This window comes from Diceros bicornis, chromosome 3 (assembly GCF_020826845.1).
Source record: "Diceros bicornis minor isolate mBicDic1 chromosome 3, mDicBic1.mat.cur, whole genome shotgun sequence".
Classification (NCBI taxonomy): domain Eukaryota; kingdom Metazoa; phylum Chordata; class Mammalia; order Perissodactyla; family Rhinocerotidae; genus Diceros; species Diceros bicornis.
Window position 1 is genome coordinate 102105366 of NC_080742.1, and position 16681 is coordinate 102122046.

Here is a 16681-nt window from a genome sequence, read left to right on the forward strand (position 1 = left end):
GCTATAACCTGTATTTAATATGGGTGTCTGTAATAATCTTTAATGCTTTAAATGAGAGTTGGAATTTGAGATGTATGAGAGAGTGTGTCTGGTCTGCAACGCCCGCACGACTGCCAGCTCTGCAGGAGGTCTCAGGCACAGCTCCCAGTTCCCCAGCCAAGACACCATTTTTGAGACAAAGAAAGCAATAAACACGAACCCCAAACTTCCTGGGCTCCTGCGGCTGATGACTCACCGCAGAATTCTCAAGGGTTCCGAAAAGTGAGCGATGCCTTCAAAGTTCACGGATTCATCTCGACCTCTGTAAGCAAAGCCTGTCTTGAGCAGCCCCACAGGCACGTCTTTGCTTTTCAGTCTCTTATTCAGACAATTTAAAATAGCCAACTCAGTCGGAAATAAATCCTCTGCCTCTTCAGAGCTGCCTGGGCCTGACACGGACTAAGAGAAGGAGCAGCTGTTTTCTACAAGGGACTTTTGTCACTTTCCTAATTTTCTTCTTGCTCAAAAGATAGTGAATTATCATCATTTGTCATCATCGTCGTCACTTTCGTCAACATCTACAATACTCAACATTTATCTAATGCTTCCCGTGTGCCAGGCACTATTCTGGATGCTGGAAATTATGAGTGATGGTTTCTGAGAGTTCTATGTGGCTTCCCCCATACCAGCTCTTCTCACATCAATATCTTAGTTCAATGTATCGATGACTATTTATCGAGTACCTAAAGGTCCCCTGCTAGGCGCTGTACGTTGACAGTACAGATCTGGCATTCCAGGAAAACAAGGCACTCATCACATTCACGGGAGGACATGGTGGGGAAGGAACAAGATTGTTCTAAAACCAGGTCTGTCTCAGTCTGCACTGATGAGAAAGTAATTCCAGATACAAAGACTAATAATGAGGAAGTAACTCCAGATCTGAAGGGTAATAATGAGGAAGTAACTCCAGATATGAAGACTAATAATGAAGAGTAACTCTATATGTGAAGACTAATAATGAGGAAGTAACTCTGGATTTGAAGGGTAATGGGGAAGTAACCCCAGATCTGAGGGGTAATAATGGGGAAGTAACTCCGGAGTTGAAGGGTAATAATGGGGAAGTAACTCTGGATTTGAAGGATAATAATCAGGAAGGAACTCTGGAGTTGAAGGGCAATAATGAGGAAGTAACTCTGGAGTTGAAGGGTAAAAATGAGGAAGTAACTCTGGAGTTGAAGGGTAATGATGAGGAAGTAACTCTGGAGTTGAAGGGTAACGATGAGGAAGTAACTCTGGAGTTGAAGGGTAACGATGAGGAAGTAACTCTGGAGTTGAAGGGTAAAAATGAGGAAGTAACTCTGGAGTTGAAGGGTAATGATGAGGAAGTAACTCTGGAGTTGAAGGGTAATGATGAGGAAGTAACTCTGGATTTGAAGGGTAATGATGAGGAAGTAACTCTGGAGTTGAAGGGTAAAAATGAGGAAGTAACTCTGGAGTTGAAGGGTAATGATGAGGAAGTAACTCTGGATTTGAAGGGTAAAAATGAGGAAGTAACTCCAGATACAAAGACTAATAATGAAGAAGTAACTCTGTATGTGAAGACTAATAATGAGGAAGTAACTCTGGATTTGAAAGGTAATGGGGAAGTAACTCCAGATCTGAAGAGTAATAATGGGGAAGTAACTCTGAATTTGAAGGGTAATAATCAGGAATTAACTCTGGAGTTGAAGGATAAATAATGAGAAAGTAACTACAGAGTTGAAGGTTAATAATGAGGAAGTAACTCTGGATTTGAAGGGTAATAATGAGGAAGTCACTGGATTTGAAGGGTAATAATGGGGAAGTGACTCCAGACTCGAAGGGTAATGTCAGGTAAATTGGAGGGCTCACAGGAAAAGGGCCCTGGCGTTTGGACAGCACAGGTCATCCTGAGCTGGGTGGAAGGCTGGGTGAGGGTGTGGCTTCTGAGCAGGCTGACAGATGGGAAGGATCTGCAAGTGTAAAGCAGAGCGGGAGGGCTTTCCAAGTGAGGGGAGCAGTCTGCACAAAGGTTCTGAGACAGAAAAGCACAGGGGATACTGCAGGGGCTAGAGGAGCCCAGCCAGGAACACAAAAGGTACTCACGTCTCTCCGTTCTGCAGCGCCCTCATTAAGCCAAAGGGCAGAGCCGAGGGGCGGGGCGGAGGAGCTACCACAGCAGCTGCTTCTGCATCTTCAGAAACCACGTATCATTCTGGGACCCAATTATTCCATCGAAAGCTGAATGTGAATGGCGATCTAGTTGCACGATGCCTGGAGAGCATTCCGAGGGCTTCCTAACAGAACTCTGAAGACCTGGGTCTGGTGGCTTTGCCACCGACGAGCTGGGCGACATGGGCAAGTCACCTTTAGTCTCAGTGTTAGCTCAGTTTTGTCAGCTGTGAAATGAAGGGCTCTGACCTCTATGGCCTGTAAGACTTTCTAAAAGTCTGTCATCCACCACCAAGAAGAGAACAGGTGCCGAACTTCGACAGGAAGTCTGTTTCCAAGGGCCCTCGAGTAGAACCAGCGAGGGGCTTGTCCTGCACTTCAGGAGGGATGGTTGTGGAAAGTGAACTTCGGGGCTGGCAAGAGGTCCTGGGGTGAGGATCCGAGAGCAACCGGCCCTTGAGACACTGCCGACAGGGACAAGAGGCATTTGTAGCTTACAGGGCACCAGCTCTGCCTTGATGCCTCTCTTGGAGTCGATTTGAAATCTGTAGACTCAAGATGTGCCTAGAAAGTCCATCTCTAGGAGCAAGGGGGCTTCTGGAACAGGAAAGGCTGAGGATCATCCATGGGACGGATGCAACCAAGATTCTGAGATTTTTTCCTAGTTTTCCCCTTACACTTCAATTTCAAATTTGGGGGTCACTTAACTCAGAATTTTTATTCTCCTTGAACGTGATAGACGATAAGAAAGCCAGGGGAGTGTAGATAACCCTGAAACCTATAAACGAGGTGTAATTCCCCTTCCAACTGATGACTCTGTTTGACAAACAAATCTGTATTTTGTCTCTGCCCACACAAGAACATCTTGGTTTCTGGTTAAAGTGTTATGTTTTGCAGGTTATGAAAAGTGTAATTCTAGGAATATTCCTGTATCGGTTATTCTTCTGCATTATTGTCTTTACAAAAAAATGAAAATGATAAAATGCTTACCTATAGAACAAATCCATTTTTTTACTTTAATTAGAGGATTTAAGTCTAGGTACATATTGATACTAATATCCTGTACATGTTAATAATCCCAGCGTTTATCACATAAACTCTTTTACTTGATTTGAGATTAAATGTTATAAAGTCAAGTTTAAAGTCTGAGTTTAAACCTGTACTTTGTGTCCATATTCCTCAAACACCATACAGAATTATGCATTTTAAAACATTTGGCCTTATTTGCTAATGTAATCATTTGTGAATCTTCCTTTTCCTGTTCTCCAAATAATCATACACACAGACTCACACACACACACACCCAGAGGCCAAATTTTGCTGGTTGCATTATTTTTCACATTCAAAAATCTTGAGAGAATACCTTTTCATAACTGTCACCTTCCTAACCAGACATCATTTGTATGAATATCTTGTACTTGCTAATAGAGAAATAATCTACCAAGACTTCATTCTTAATTATCAGCAATTCTCGCAAAGCAGAAAACCCCAATGGAGACTTAAATATTTTGAGCAACAAAATTTAAGAATGGTTAATTAGATGGAGAAGAGAAACCCTATTATGTAGCTTTTCTAATGTAACAGAAAAAGTCATTACTGTTACATTTCTGAAGAAATGACTATAACACTGCACTGACTTACCTCTGGCACAGACTGATGTAAAACAAGGAAGAAAAGCTCTGCCTGGTCCCTGAAATTCTCTCTGTTTCATTTGTGCATTCGAGACCCTCGCAGATCTGGGCTCAGCCTTTTCCAAACTTCTTTCTGTCTTCCTCAATGTAAGCCTCAGCTCTGGGAAAACTTCTCTGTCCAGTGCTCCAGATGCACGCTTCAGACTTCTGGCTTCACCGGCTCTATCTTCTCCCTGATGCTCCTGCCTCCGTTTCTCTCCCTCTGAGCTATCTTGCTCACCTCCTCTAGGAAGCCCTCTCTGACCACCCTAGGCTCCCTGTGGACCATCATAGTGCTGCCTTTCTGGAGCACACGCTTGACACCAGTGTAAACTGGTCCTGTGTGTAAACTCTGATGCAAAATAAAGTTCCTATTGTTTCAGAAAATGTGATGCCATCATTAGAAGAAGTAAGCTTCCTGGAAAAAGACTTTCTGGACCAATTCCAAGTTCAGCCATCCAGCCTGTCTGAGGTTCTCTGGGGTGATCACTCCTCAAGGGTGACCCACACATCAACACAAATGAGGACGCAGATGAAGTCCTTAGCAATTACAGCCCTGTGGACCCACACGTGTGCGGGTCCTCAGGCAGAAATCGGCACCCAATGCAGCTGCCAGCCAGTGGGGAGGAAGAGAGGGCGGTCACCAGGCTGAGAGCCACAGAGAACTCCAAACCAAAGGGACCTTGGGCCTTGGAAAAAAGTGATGTCAATGGCAAGTCTCGTCCCTGGGCTGGAGAGTTGGCGGAACCAGCAGGACCGCTCTGCATCTGGGGACCCTCTCTCACACTCGGAACTATCGTGCTGGGGTCTGCCGGCCGGGTCGGTCTTCCTCTCTCATGTCCTTAAACGTCCCTCGGAGGACATCCGGGAACTACTGTCATCTGCCTTCTTCTCCTGGGTTGGACTGTGCATTTGCTCTTTCCAAAGCTTTCTCTGCTCGTAAACACACACCTCCTGTATGCGTCTCACGGTTCACACTATCATTCCTCATTCTACACCTGAGGTAATTTCCTGCCTTCTTTTATGCAGCGAGTGTGTTGTGTTAAGAGCTGGGCAGGGCTACTTTTGACAGCTAATGCATTTCACTGCAGATAACGCCACTCAGCACGGAGCAGGCTCTCCAGCGCCCAGCAAGGGCTTGTGTGTTAGAGTGGACGGCCTGGGTGTCCTCGGGGCCAGCACCAGCCCCCCGTCGCAGGAACCCAGTGCATGTCTGTGGGATTCTGCTCACAGCTGCCATGCACGAGGCTGTCCCAGAGAGTGACTTCAGGCCTTGACAGGCATTTTACCCCAACACGTGGAGAACTTGGATCTGGCCGAAGGCCTTCACGGAGCCACCCTGCATACAGCGATGCTTTCCCTCCCTGCAGGCACTGGGAGGGCAAATGCTGAAACAGCTGAGAGATGAGCCCCTCAGACGCGGAGGCATGCTTTCTGGGTCTGTCAGACTTCATGGTGGAGTCTCTCTCTCGTATCCGCCCTCAATCTCCCACTACCTACCCTCTAGAGTTTCTTCCCCACCATCCTACCATCTTTGTTGAAACCCCTGTTTAATCCATTTTTTTGCACTTCCCTTCACTCTTTCCAGCTTCCCCCTCCAACACCCACTTCATTTCAGGAGAGCTCAGCATCCTCTCTAAGGCGCTGAGAGGCAGTGGGGCTCCCAGTACATGTGACCGTGCACACGCTGCCCCTCTCCTGCCCAGCCTTTCCCACGTGGAGCCCCGTGGCACAACAGGGGTGACACAGCTCCTGGGGCAGGGGTGAGTAGGTCGAGGGCAGGCTCCTTCCTGCTGATGATGACCGGGCCCTACATTTGCACCCTCCAGCCCACCTAACTCTAGGGACATCTCCGATTGATAACTATTGATCTCTGGTCCTGGAGAGATGGGGGAAGCAGCACCACATGGAAGTCACCAGAACACTCTCTTCACACTTGTGCCTCCTCTAAATGCCTTCTTCCAAATGTCAGTTTTGAAGTTTTTACAGAAGAGTTTTACAGAAGAGTCTAGATTTCTGGTTTCCCTGAGAAGTACATGCTTTCTTTGCAGATTGTATGTGTCAAATTTGGTTTAGAAACATGCCCACCTCTCTGAATCAGGGCCTAAAGGAGACAGAGCAGCCCATGGGAAGAAGTAATAAATACACACTTGGGAAAGAGAGGTACAGATAGAGAACCAAGTGATGCAGACGAATTCGGTACCCACTAGCAAGTATGTCTGAGCACCCACAGTCACCAAAGGACTATCCTGAGACAGAATTTAGAGCTGAGACGAGTGTATACTTCCATGACCTTGTCTGACCTTCAACAGCCCAGTGAAGAGCATAAAGCACTTTCCTTCTTGTTTTGTGGGTGAGGAAAGTGGGGCTCAGAGAGGCGGCGGGCCCAAGCTCTGGGCTGGATGCCAGAGGCATGGAGAGAACCATGGTCTCTTTCTCCCGTGAGTATAAATATTGGGAGAGAAGGAAATTTAAAAAGGAAAAGTGTAGCAGGAGGGAAAGAAGACCAAGAACAGAAGAGAGCAGTCAGGACACAGCTCTTCTCCTCTGGAGTCATTCTGAGCAGCACAGGGAAGCTGGCCCGTCCTCAGAGTGCCAGGCAGGACGGACTTGGTCTTCAGCAGCAGAAACTCTCCGGGAGGAGTGAGCGGCTTGCACCTACAGCGGGATTCTTCAACTGTCCCTGCAGTCACGCCCCATCCTCCCGCCTCCAGGGTGAACACCAAGGATGTCCACGCTCGTCCCAGCTCCTCCACTGCTCTACTGGCCTGTCCTTGTTGAGTCTGTCCCCACAGCGGTGTGAACACCCAGTGTCTGTGCTCGTTCACTTGCCTGGAATGGCACCCCCTCCATCTGTGGGGCCCTCCTTCACGAGTCTACCATGGCATTCTCCACCCAGCAGCTGGCTTTGGGCCCCTCCCTGTCATCCCAATTACCTCGTAATTACATATGGACTTGGGCTGCTTCCTATTGTTTCATGCAGTTTTATGGGAAACTCTTTATCTACAAGAAATCATAAGCTGAGCAGAGAAATGGTGTCAACTCTTCTTCACACCACGAAGAGAAGCTGGTGGAGTGGGCCTTCAGGTCTGGGAGTCGGAGGAGGTTCTGTCTTGTCCCGTGTGGGGGTGGGACCTGGCCAGCCAACCTACTCTCCTGAGCCTCGGGGTCTCGCTGCCGGATATCCTCCTAATTCAGCTCTGCCACCGGCTGGCCATGGGACCCAGGACAAGTCACGACTTATTTGATGCTCACTTTCCCCATGTGTAAAACAGGGATGGCAAAGCGACCCTACCTGCCTCGCACAGCTGTGAGGAGTGAACAGGTGGCCAGTGTGGGCTTTCAAAGGGCCTTCACGGGCATCGCGAGACGGGAGCCAGTGACTGAGGGTGAGGACAGCCGGAGCTGAGAGCGAGGACTCTCACAGAACCTCCCTGTGCAGGTGCCATCTGAGGGGCTCCTCTGGCTTCTGCAGGATGCAAGCACGCTGATTCTGACAGTGAGACAGCAAGGCAGACCAGAACATTACCCGGATTAAAGAGGACTAAAGGTGTCCCCTTCCACTAGCCCCTAAACTGCCCTCAATCAGTCGCCATGTGAGGACAAGTATTTTCCTCCAGGAGCCTCCGAGGCTCCTTCTTCCCGTGGCTGTTACAGAACAAAACGAGACGACTGGGAAAGTCGCCTGACACAGAAGAGGCGAAGCGTGCGCTCCCTCCTCCTTCCCTCTCATCTTCCTCGAGGCAACTTCCTGTCCTTCCTTAAACAGTTATTCAAGTAAGATCCAGACCCGCTAATGCACTACAAAATGAAAACAAAACAGAGTAAGTAACACAGAAACCAAGGGAAGCCACAGAATCCGGGCCTTAGAATTCTTAGTATTAGACAACCCAACCACCTCACCGAGTGGTCTGTTGCTTTCAATTGAGTCTGATCTAATTCTTTTCTGATCACAGGAATGGCTGGCTATATTAGGATGGCGACATGTTTTATTTTCATGTTTAGATATTTCTTTGGCAATCTTTCCAGACTTCAGCCTCCTCTTGAAGATCTATTTCCAAATCTCAGGAGCTATTTTTGAGGAAACGTTGCATGGAAACTGGAGAACGGGCATGTATTGCTGCTTTTAGAGACTGCATGTTTGAAAATCAAAGATTTATGAGAAAAACGCACTACAAGTGGATGTCTTCCAGAAAAACATTCAACTCAGAGTGGAAAGGTATCTAGAAGATTCAACTGAGCTTGCAGAACAAAACTGTTGGCCCTAATACTGATCATTTGAAACTGAATGCACACACAAACTACCCAGGTTCTCGAAATGTTTGGGACAAACATGTCCCTTTGCTGTCATCAAGGCACAGGCTTGCACGAGTTCCTTAGGTTATCATGTGACTGCCTGGAGACGCTGACACTTAGCACCCACCAGGCTGGTTACTTAATTGACAGTGAAGCCCAAGGCTGCCTCTAGGATGGCACAGCACAGGAGACCCTGACGAGGCCGCACCCTCAGGAGCCTGGCTCCATGTGACGAAGCGAAACACACACACCCTCGAAACCAAATCAGTGTTTGGGAAGGTTCAAGAGAATTCTACCTACAGACACTGGTACTATCAGCTACTTCTGCAAAGCCAAAACCAGAGAAATCCCAGTTCTCAGGCTGGACTAGATTATAATAAAAAGAAATGTTCTTTAATAATATTTTAGGGCACCCTCCCATTTTTAAGCCAGATAGATTTTACTTATTAAAACTTTGCAAAAAAAATTATATTGGGCCAGCCCCAATAGCCTAGGCCCAGGTTTGGTTGCTGGGCATAGAACCACACCACTCGTCTGTCAGTGGCCATGCTGTGGTGGTGGCTCACATAAAGAAAGAAAAAAAGAAGAGTAAGATTGGCAACAGACGTTAGCTCAGGGTGAATCTCCCGCAGCCAAAAAAAAAAAAAAATTATATTGACCTGAAAATTTAAATGTAAAGCAAAGAAAAGCTATTGTAAGATCTAGCGCTGACCGAAATGGGAGGCTCTTCAGAAACTTGTGGCGGGGCCAAGTAAACCTCAGCCAACTTCACTGTTTTCCACCTAACTTGGGAATGCCCTATCCACTTCTATGGCCAGTGATTACACCAATGACAGAAGATTCAACTCAACCAGAAGACGGGTCCCTTCCTTCAGAGCCCAGGAGAGTACGCCGACCTGTGACATGCCGTCTCTGAGCGCCTGGCTCTCCCTCACCCTGAGGGCAGAGGTCAGGGTGCGTCCAGGCTCACCGGCACGTCAGCCTGAGTCCAGGGAGCACCCCACACAGCAGCAGTCACCACGCACCCCAGCATAACATCAAGAATCAGCCGCTAAGGGGAGCAGCGACAACCTCGATGTGCACTTCGAGGCTGTTTACAGGCCGTCCCATCACCAGGATGCGTGCTTTCCTCTGGGTCTGGTTCCAAAGGCCTCCAAGTAACAAGGAAACCTGTTGGGTATTGTGAAATAAACCATCAAAAGAGAACGTGCTGAAAATTCCACAGGAGTCTCTGCCCTCGTGTGGGGAACAGAGAGGGGCCGGCAGAATACTAAACTTGCTGCTCCAAGATGATCAAAGCCTCCAAGAAATGGAGGCAACATTCAAAGAGACTCGGAGAGAAAAATGAGGGGAATGTCTTCTAATCATTGAACGACTTATTTCTGCACAGTTTTACCCAATCACCTTCCATAGATATAGGACACTTACGTGAAAAAATGCATAATGTGGGTATGCCAAAATCACAATTCTTTGGTGCCTGTACATCATCTGTAGTAAGCACGTGTATGTAAATATATATACATGTACACATACATGTATACATATAACATAATACATATATGTGACATGACATGCCAATTTGGGCACAAAAAGAATAAAAGTTAAGAAATTGGCTTCCTAGATAATGAAGTACAGATTTAATCCAAATATGTTTACATATTTAGAAGAAAAAAATGACATTTACTAAACCAATGGGGAAAAGTTTGGTGGCAGTATTCCATTTAAAAAATGACCTTTAATTATTAACTTCAATTATTCTAGAAGTTAATATACCCAATTCTTTCAAGTTTCAGCAAACTACACTTCAATAGTACATCATCTGGTGACACTGATATCTTGTTAAGTGTCAAAGTATGAGAGTCTATCAAGAAAGATTTGCTTTCCAACAGGTAAAGCAAACAAAAAAATCACACACACACTTGCAAACTAAGAAAGCTTTAAAATACTGACTCTGTCTATGAAATAGTTCTCTTTTGAGGAAGAAAAGAAAAAATGTCTGAACATGTTTGCATTAGAATCTGATAATGCAAACTGCTAACTGCTGTGGAACAGCTCTAGGAACAGCCCGGTGATTATCCAGGAGCTCCCATGAATCCACCGTAACCCAGAGCCCCAGACCACGAATGACAAGCGGGCAGGGGTGCCGCACAGGCTGCCGTGACCTCAGGGACAGATGTCAAAGATGTGCACCCTAAGGGCTGATTCAGACTTATGCTGTATAAGGGTCAGCTACACGGGGGCCTTCCCGATGGGGGTGTCTGCAATGATATGGCTGCCTGCCGTGCTGCTGAATGGGGCACGTGGATTCCCCTTTCTGACTCTCCGGGAAGGAGGGACCATACACCCAGAGACCACCAGTGCCTCCTCCAGAACACCAGCTCCGAGCTTGAAGGCCTGTGCTCCTCCTCTTTCCCTGCAGAACACTTGGCCCTTTTGTTTGAAGGCTAACTCCATATTCTGAAACTAATAAAGCTTATTGCATTGCTACCTCAATTCTATCATTCCTAGTCACTTACTTCTAACCTAACTTACATAGTCATCTTTTTCTCTTTAGAAACTTTATAAAAACGAATTGAGTATTTCCATCATGTCCCCCTGAAATAAAGCGTAATATTAAATTGTCCAATTTTCCTTGTAACCCAGTGATAAGAATTGTGATGAGGTCTATCCATAACCTCACTGGTATTATAGAATTAGCAAAGTGTAGAAGTTCAAGGATTTAAAAATAAGTAAGCATTTACGCAACAAGATACTTTTCCAAAAATTATTGTTTTATGTTTGCAATATTTTAAAAAACTTTACAGACAGATTTCTAAACTTGAAGGGAGTCTCAATGGCAGCTCTAGAAAACCCAAATGAGATATGAGTACATTAATAAATTGACACGTGCTTCATTTACAAAGGTAAACACCCTCTATCTGTAACATGCTTTCACGAGTCTTTAATACATGACGAGGCTAAATTTAGAGCTAAACATCATGACACCCCCATCCCCATTTGCTGAGTCCTGCTCTGCTAAAAACAAATCAAAACACACCAGGCTCAGCACTCTTGTCATAGTCAACAGTCCACTACAAGGGGCCAAACCTCCACATTTCATCAGAGTAGTTCTCCAAAGGGCATTTTGTAGTGATTTCAAAACTAAGCCCACCAGAAAATCTTTACAATAATTTCATTTCCAAATTTTCCTAGATCATATTTTTAAAGGAAAAGTTTTTTCTGTTTTTTTCCCTTTTTATTAATCTGGGTTGAAGAAAAACACACATTTCATTTATTGTCTGGATTATAGATTCTTATTAAACAAACCAGAGCTCATTATAAAATCAATATCAACTTCACCACCATGCCCCCAGGAGGAACAGCACAAAGGTCACTCCAAGAAATTCAAACAATTTTCCTGCTGGAAGGCCATGATTTTAATTACAGAGACTATTAATTAGAGCTGTCATTCGGAAGATTATTTTTCTGTTAATTATCACAAAGTCAGTTCTACGTATGCATTTTCAACCTGCATTTTTGTCAAAATTAGTCATTTCTGCATGCAAGTCCAACCTTTCCATTCTTTCAATATTTTATATTTGAATTTCAAAGTGTATCAAAGGATGCCATGTCTTCTAAAAATCTACCGCTGTATGATCTCCTGTCACACACGGAACAAAACCGGGGTGATAATTTATTTATGTCCTGGCACAGACCTGGCCCAGAAGACCCAGAATCCTACACTGATGGTCTCGCTCAATAGAATTTCTGGATAAATTCTTACTAGTTTATGTGACATTTCTTCCAGGCTTCTTCAAACATGATTCTTCTTTTGCTTTGAAGCAAAGCTATGCACTGTGACTGAAATGCCATCTCCACACATTTGAAGTTGCCGTTTCTTCATAAGAAAAGATAGCACTGACCAGGCTTGTGATGTCCTCCAGAAAACGAGAGGCTTTTTCCATCACTGACAATACCAAGAATCCTGAAATGGGAAAGAAGCTATCTCCTGGCCTCCTCTAAGCATAGAGATTTTATAAATTCATCCCTGCTCCTTACATGGGACAGGGCAGGGCGGCCCGTGGAGCACAAAAAGTCAGCTCAGAGGAGCTCACGGGGGGCACGTGCAGGACAATCATTGGGGGGTGTTTTGTAGAAACAGCTCGAGAGTCCCCCCCCTTGTAACTCTGATAGAATAATGATATTTAACCTGTATATGATTGTAAAATATTATGTATTATTTACAAGACACGTTACACATCATAATCATGTGACTAGAAAAAACAAAGAGTCTAATCCAATGGGAGAAAAACTTTCACAAATTTATATGGATTAAACTTTTAAAACGATGATTAAGTAAATTATTTTACCTTCCCAAATGGGAAAATATACATGGAGTTAAATGACATTTTACGCTAAAAGAAATCAAATGCCCTAACTTGTATATATTCTGGGCTTGCATTGCTATTAAGAAGGCACATTCTCATTACAGGACATTATTAAATGTGAAGTGTATGCCACAGAAGTTTCAAAAATTCTGTGAATTTTTTTATGTCCAATTTGGTCTGAACCTGCCTTTCTCACATTCTTGTTGGTTTCTAACGTGTCTGCAGGTGTGCCTGGAACACTTCTGTCTGACCAGCACACAGCTGCCACGTTGTTCTCGGAGACACCCTCAGTTTACCTTCCCTTTATCAGCGTTAGATCTCACCTATGCGAATAATGGCAGAGGGTGGCAACCGATGGGGTCAAAGATCTTTTCCTGTAAGGCCCTAAGGAAGTTCCCAATCTAAGAGACTTCTTCGAACATCAACACAACCAATTTGTCTTGCAACTCTGGCATTTTTCATTAATAGTGGCCAAACTAAGAAAGATAACAGATAATACATAATTCATGTATTGTACTTTCTCCACACTTCTAATTAGCAACCCACTTTCACAGCTAACATGAGACTATCCAAGAACAGTGTAAGATTAATATAGAGCAGTAAAACTGTGGTTGCAAGGTATTTACATGAATGCTAATGAGAAGTTTCAAACTGTCATCATAGAAGAACCCAAACTATGAATAAATGAACAACTGCTGGGGATGGGGGAGGGGCCAGAGGCAGTTAAACAATCTGTTCAACTGTTGAATCAAATGGAAGCAGCACTTAGCAGGAGGTCTCTTTTACCTGGTAGGCGGCCGTGGCATCCGGGCCCGGGTGGCCCCCTGGTCCTGAGAGCTTCTCCTTCAGCCTGTAGTGAGAGCCGTGGCGAAGACAGTAGATGATGCCGGAAGCCAGGAGGACCCCCAGGATGGCAGCGATGGAAATCAGGGTGAGCACGATGAACTTGGTTGAGTCCTCTTGCTCTGCCTGATGAGGCAGAAGCTTGAGTTTGCTTTTCTGTAGAACAGGAGAGAGGGGCATGTTAGTGCCTAACAAATCATGAGCTCCTAAAAACCATCCTTTCCAAACACAACTCCAAACGTAATGCTCAACACAACACACACAGCGTTGGCATTAGAAGAACAGGAGGGCCGTCCAGAGCAGCACCCCTCCAGCGAGAAGCAGAAGTTATGTAACAACAGCACACCACAGATTGCAGTGTTTTCAGGAGGAAAGTTAGAGACACCACTTTTTTCTGTCTGAATGGTGGCCATTTATCAAACTTAAACATATAAAGTCTGGAAGTTAGTTTACTGGCCTAAGTAAAATAAAGCGTTCATCCTTTCTCTTAAACAGGTGTGAGGAAAATTCATCAATTTACCCAGAGCACGCGTCCCAGATGTTTGGGGGGTGGAGGGGAGGGGCCCTAGACCTGCTGTGGTTAGAAGCCAGCAGTGGAAGTCCAACAAGTCTTCGCGCACAGAACAGGGCTGGGTTTTGAGTTTCACGCTAACATTCTCGGTAGTGCTGCAGGGGAGTTGCCATCCTGACCGAAGCCGCTCCGCTTGCCTTCCGAGGCCCGTCACCGGTAGGACCCCACCTCCTGGGCCCTCTCCGCAAGAGCGCCTGGGGCGCAGACCCCAGCACCTGGCTGGCACCTCAGCACCGCTCCCTGGAAGACTGAGGGGCGTCTGGAGCACGACGGTCCAGGAGTTCACTTCTGGGCGGTGTGAAAAGTCAGAGAGCCAGACTCCAACAAATTCTCATCGCTTCACGGGGCGGGGGTGTGAGAAAACCCTTCTGGGGCATTTCACGGGTCCCCACGTGCAAAGAGTTGCACGGTGCTCGCCCTCATTAGCTTCATTATGAGGAATATTAGCAACAATTAAAACCGGCGCAGGAAGAGGGAGAGGACGGCGGCGCCGCGACTCCGGCCAGCGCGCCCTTCCACAATTACTCGGGAAATGAATGGAAACGCACGCCCCCGCCTCGGTCCTGGTTGCTACAAGATGAGAACAATTAGCAAACTCCTTTCCACCACCTAATTTCGCGTGGTAACAAAATGGATTTTTCCCCATGAATGCCTGGCCGGCCTATTCATTATCTCTCTTCTATTAGTAATTTTCTGCTCCGTATTCACCCTCCCAACTCGTCATTTCCTCCTGTCTCCGAGTGTACACAGGGCCTCTGATGTCAGGCTGGGCCATTTTTATCTTGTAATCATAAAGGCCACCAAGGCAATTATCGCCGGTCTTGACTGGAAAAGCTGGTCATTAATTAGCCTCCTTTTGCCTTCGGTGCTGCGGATTAGCCGGTGCCCGGACTGAGTTAATGGAAACGCGGGTTAAATGAGAAAAGAAACCTGATTTTCCTGCCTGGATGCGCGGCTCCGCGGACAGCGAGGTTCGCCAACCGCGGGAGGGGACGGCGGGGGTGGCGGTGGGGCGGGGGCGCAGAGAGGGGGAGGGACCAGGATGCCGGGGAGGGGGCGAGCGCGGCGCGCCGCAGCCTGCGGCCGGTGTGGCCCGATCCTGCGGCCGCCTTGGCGGGGAGACCCTCCCCATCCCCTCTCCACCGCTCCCCTCGCCCCTCCCTCCCCGGCCCACGCGGCCGCCTCCAGGAAGAAGTCACCCCAAGGCCCCCGGCATCCCCCCGCCGCCCGGTCGCCCCGCACCTGGTGCCCACCCCGCGCCGGGCGAGATCCAAAACCACACAAACAAACGGGACCCGACGCGGCGCCGCGAGACCCAGGCGGGCGGAGGGCGGGCGACCGGCCCGGGTCCTCGCCCCGCGCGTCGCCGGTTCGCGCCCGTCCGACAGAGGCGGCGGGTTACAGGGGAGCGCGTCCCTCGGTGCCCTCCCGGGCGGTCAGCACCGAGAGGCCGCAGCGCGCCGGGCCGGGGGAGCTGCCCAGACCCGGCCGGGGTCGCTCCCGGAGAGCGCCCGCCAGGCTCCGGGCCGGGGGCCGGGGTCGCCGGTCGCCGCCCCGGGTTCGCGTTCCGCCGACGGGGCCGCCTCCCTCCTAAATTCCCTCCCCCAGGAGAGAGCCTAGAAGGGGTGGAGGCGTTTCCAGCAGGACGGCTGTCCTCCCCCCGCCCCCCCGCGCCGCCTGGAGGCTCCTTCGGGACCGCCGAGCCTCGGCAAGCAGAGCAGGACCACAACAAAGGAGGCGACGCGGCCGAGGAGAGGGCGTCCCGCTGCCTCCCAGGCCGGCCCGGCCCGGCCCGCCTGGCCGTCACTGCGCGCCCCTCACCCCGCCCAGGCGACTGGCGGTCCCCGCGCCCCCCACCCCCAGGGCGTCCGGCTCAGGCGTCGGGAGGACCTGCGCGCCCACGTGGCGGACGGCGCCTGACAACAGGGACTTCCTGAGCCTTCCTGCCCGGCGACGTGAGGCGCACACGCGCGCGGTGACCAGCCTGGCTCCGAGGGGACGCGCAGTGCCTCCATGTGTGGCAGGCGCATCAGTGCGCACCCGACCGACGGTAGCACGCGCCCTGGGGACGAAGGGCCGGCTGCGGGCGTGGGGCGGCCGGAGACGCAGGGTTTCATCGCCAGGGCGGCCGCAGGCTCACCGTGAAAGGGGCAGCCGGTTGTCACTCGGTTCCAGGTGAGAGGCCGTGAACGCACAGGAGCGGCGCCGAGGAGGAGGTGGCGGTGCCCACACGTTAACCTGGCTCAAGCCTGGGGCGACAGGAGACACCCCGGGCGGGCGTTCACCGGGAGGCCGCGCCGCAGCTCTTCTCCGGGAGGTCGAATGGCCGGCACGGTCCTTGTCGCCAGAAACCGACGGTCACCGTGACCCGAGACGCGCTCGGAAGGCGCGGGGAACGGAACCGGGCCTGCCCGGCTGCCTCTCACGCGGCGCGCTGGTAATTTACTCAAAGGTCAAAGGAAAATGTCAAGGAGAGTGACTGCCCTAACAGCCCGCTGCCCCTCCTCCCGCCGCCGGCCCCCGCTGGGTCCCCCGCGCTCCCGGAGGAGAAGGGAAGGAGGCGAGGGAAGAGGACGGAACTCCATGCCCATTGAGTCCCTTGTCTCTGGTCTCCTCCAGGCCCCCGCAGAGAAGGGGTGACGGTGGTTCTCCAGGCTGGGCGGGAGCCGCCAGGTTACCTCCCAAGGCCCACGCGCAAGGAGGACGTTCCTGTAGCCAGGGAAGAGGGGTCGACGAGGCTGGGGACGGCAGGCACCGGGTCGCGG

General features: G+C 49.0%; 1 protein-coding gene across 1 annotated transcript in view; it reads right to left on the reverse strand.

Moving 5' to 3' along the window:
• Positions 1–16681, reverse strand: part of PTPRN2 (protein tyrosine phosphatase receptor type N2) — a 911136-nt gene that overhangs the window by 107361 nt on the left and 787094 nt on the right. The window contains exon 13 of the mRNA XM_058535313.1: positions 13289–13501. Coding sequence (XP_058391296.1) covers positions 13289–13501 — 213 coding nt within the window. The remainder of the gene's footprint in view (positions 1–13288; positions 13502–16681) is intronic.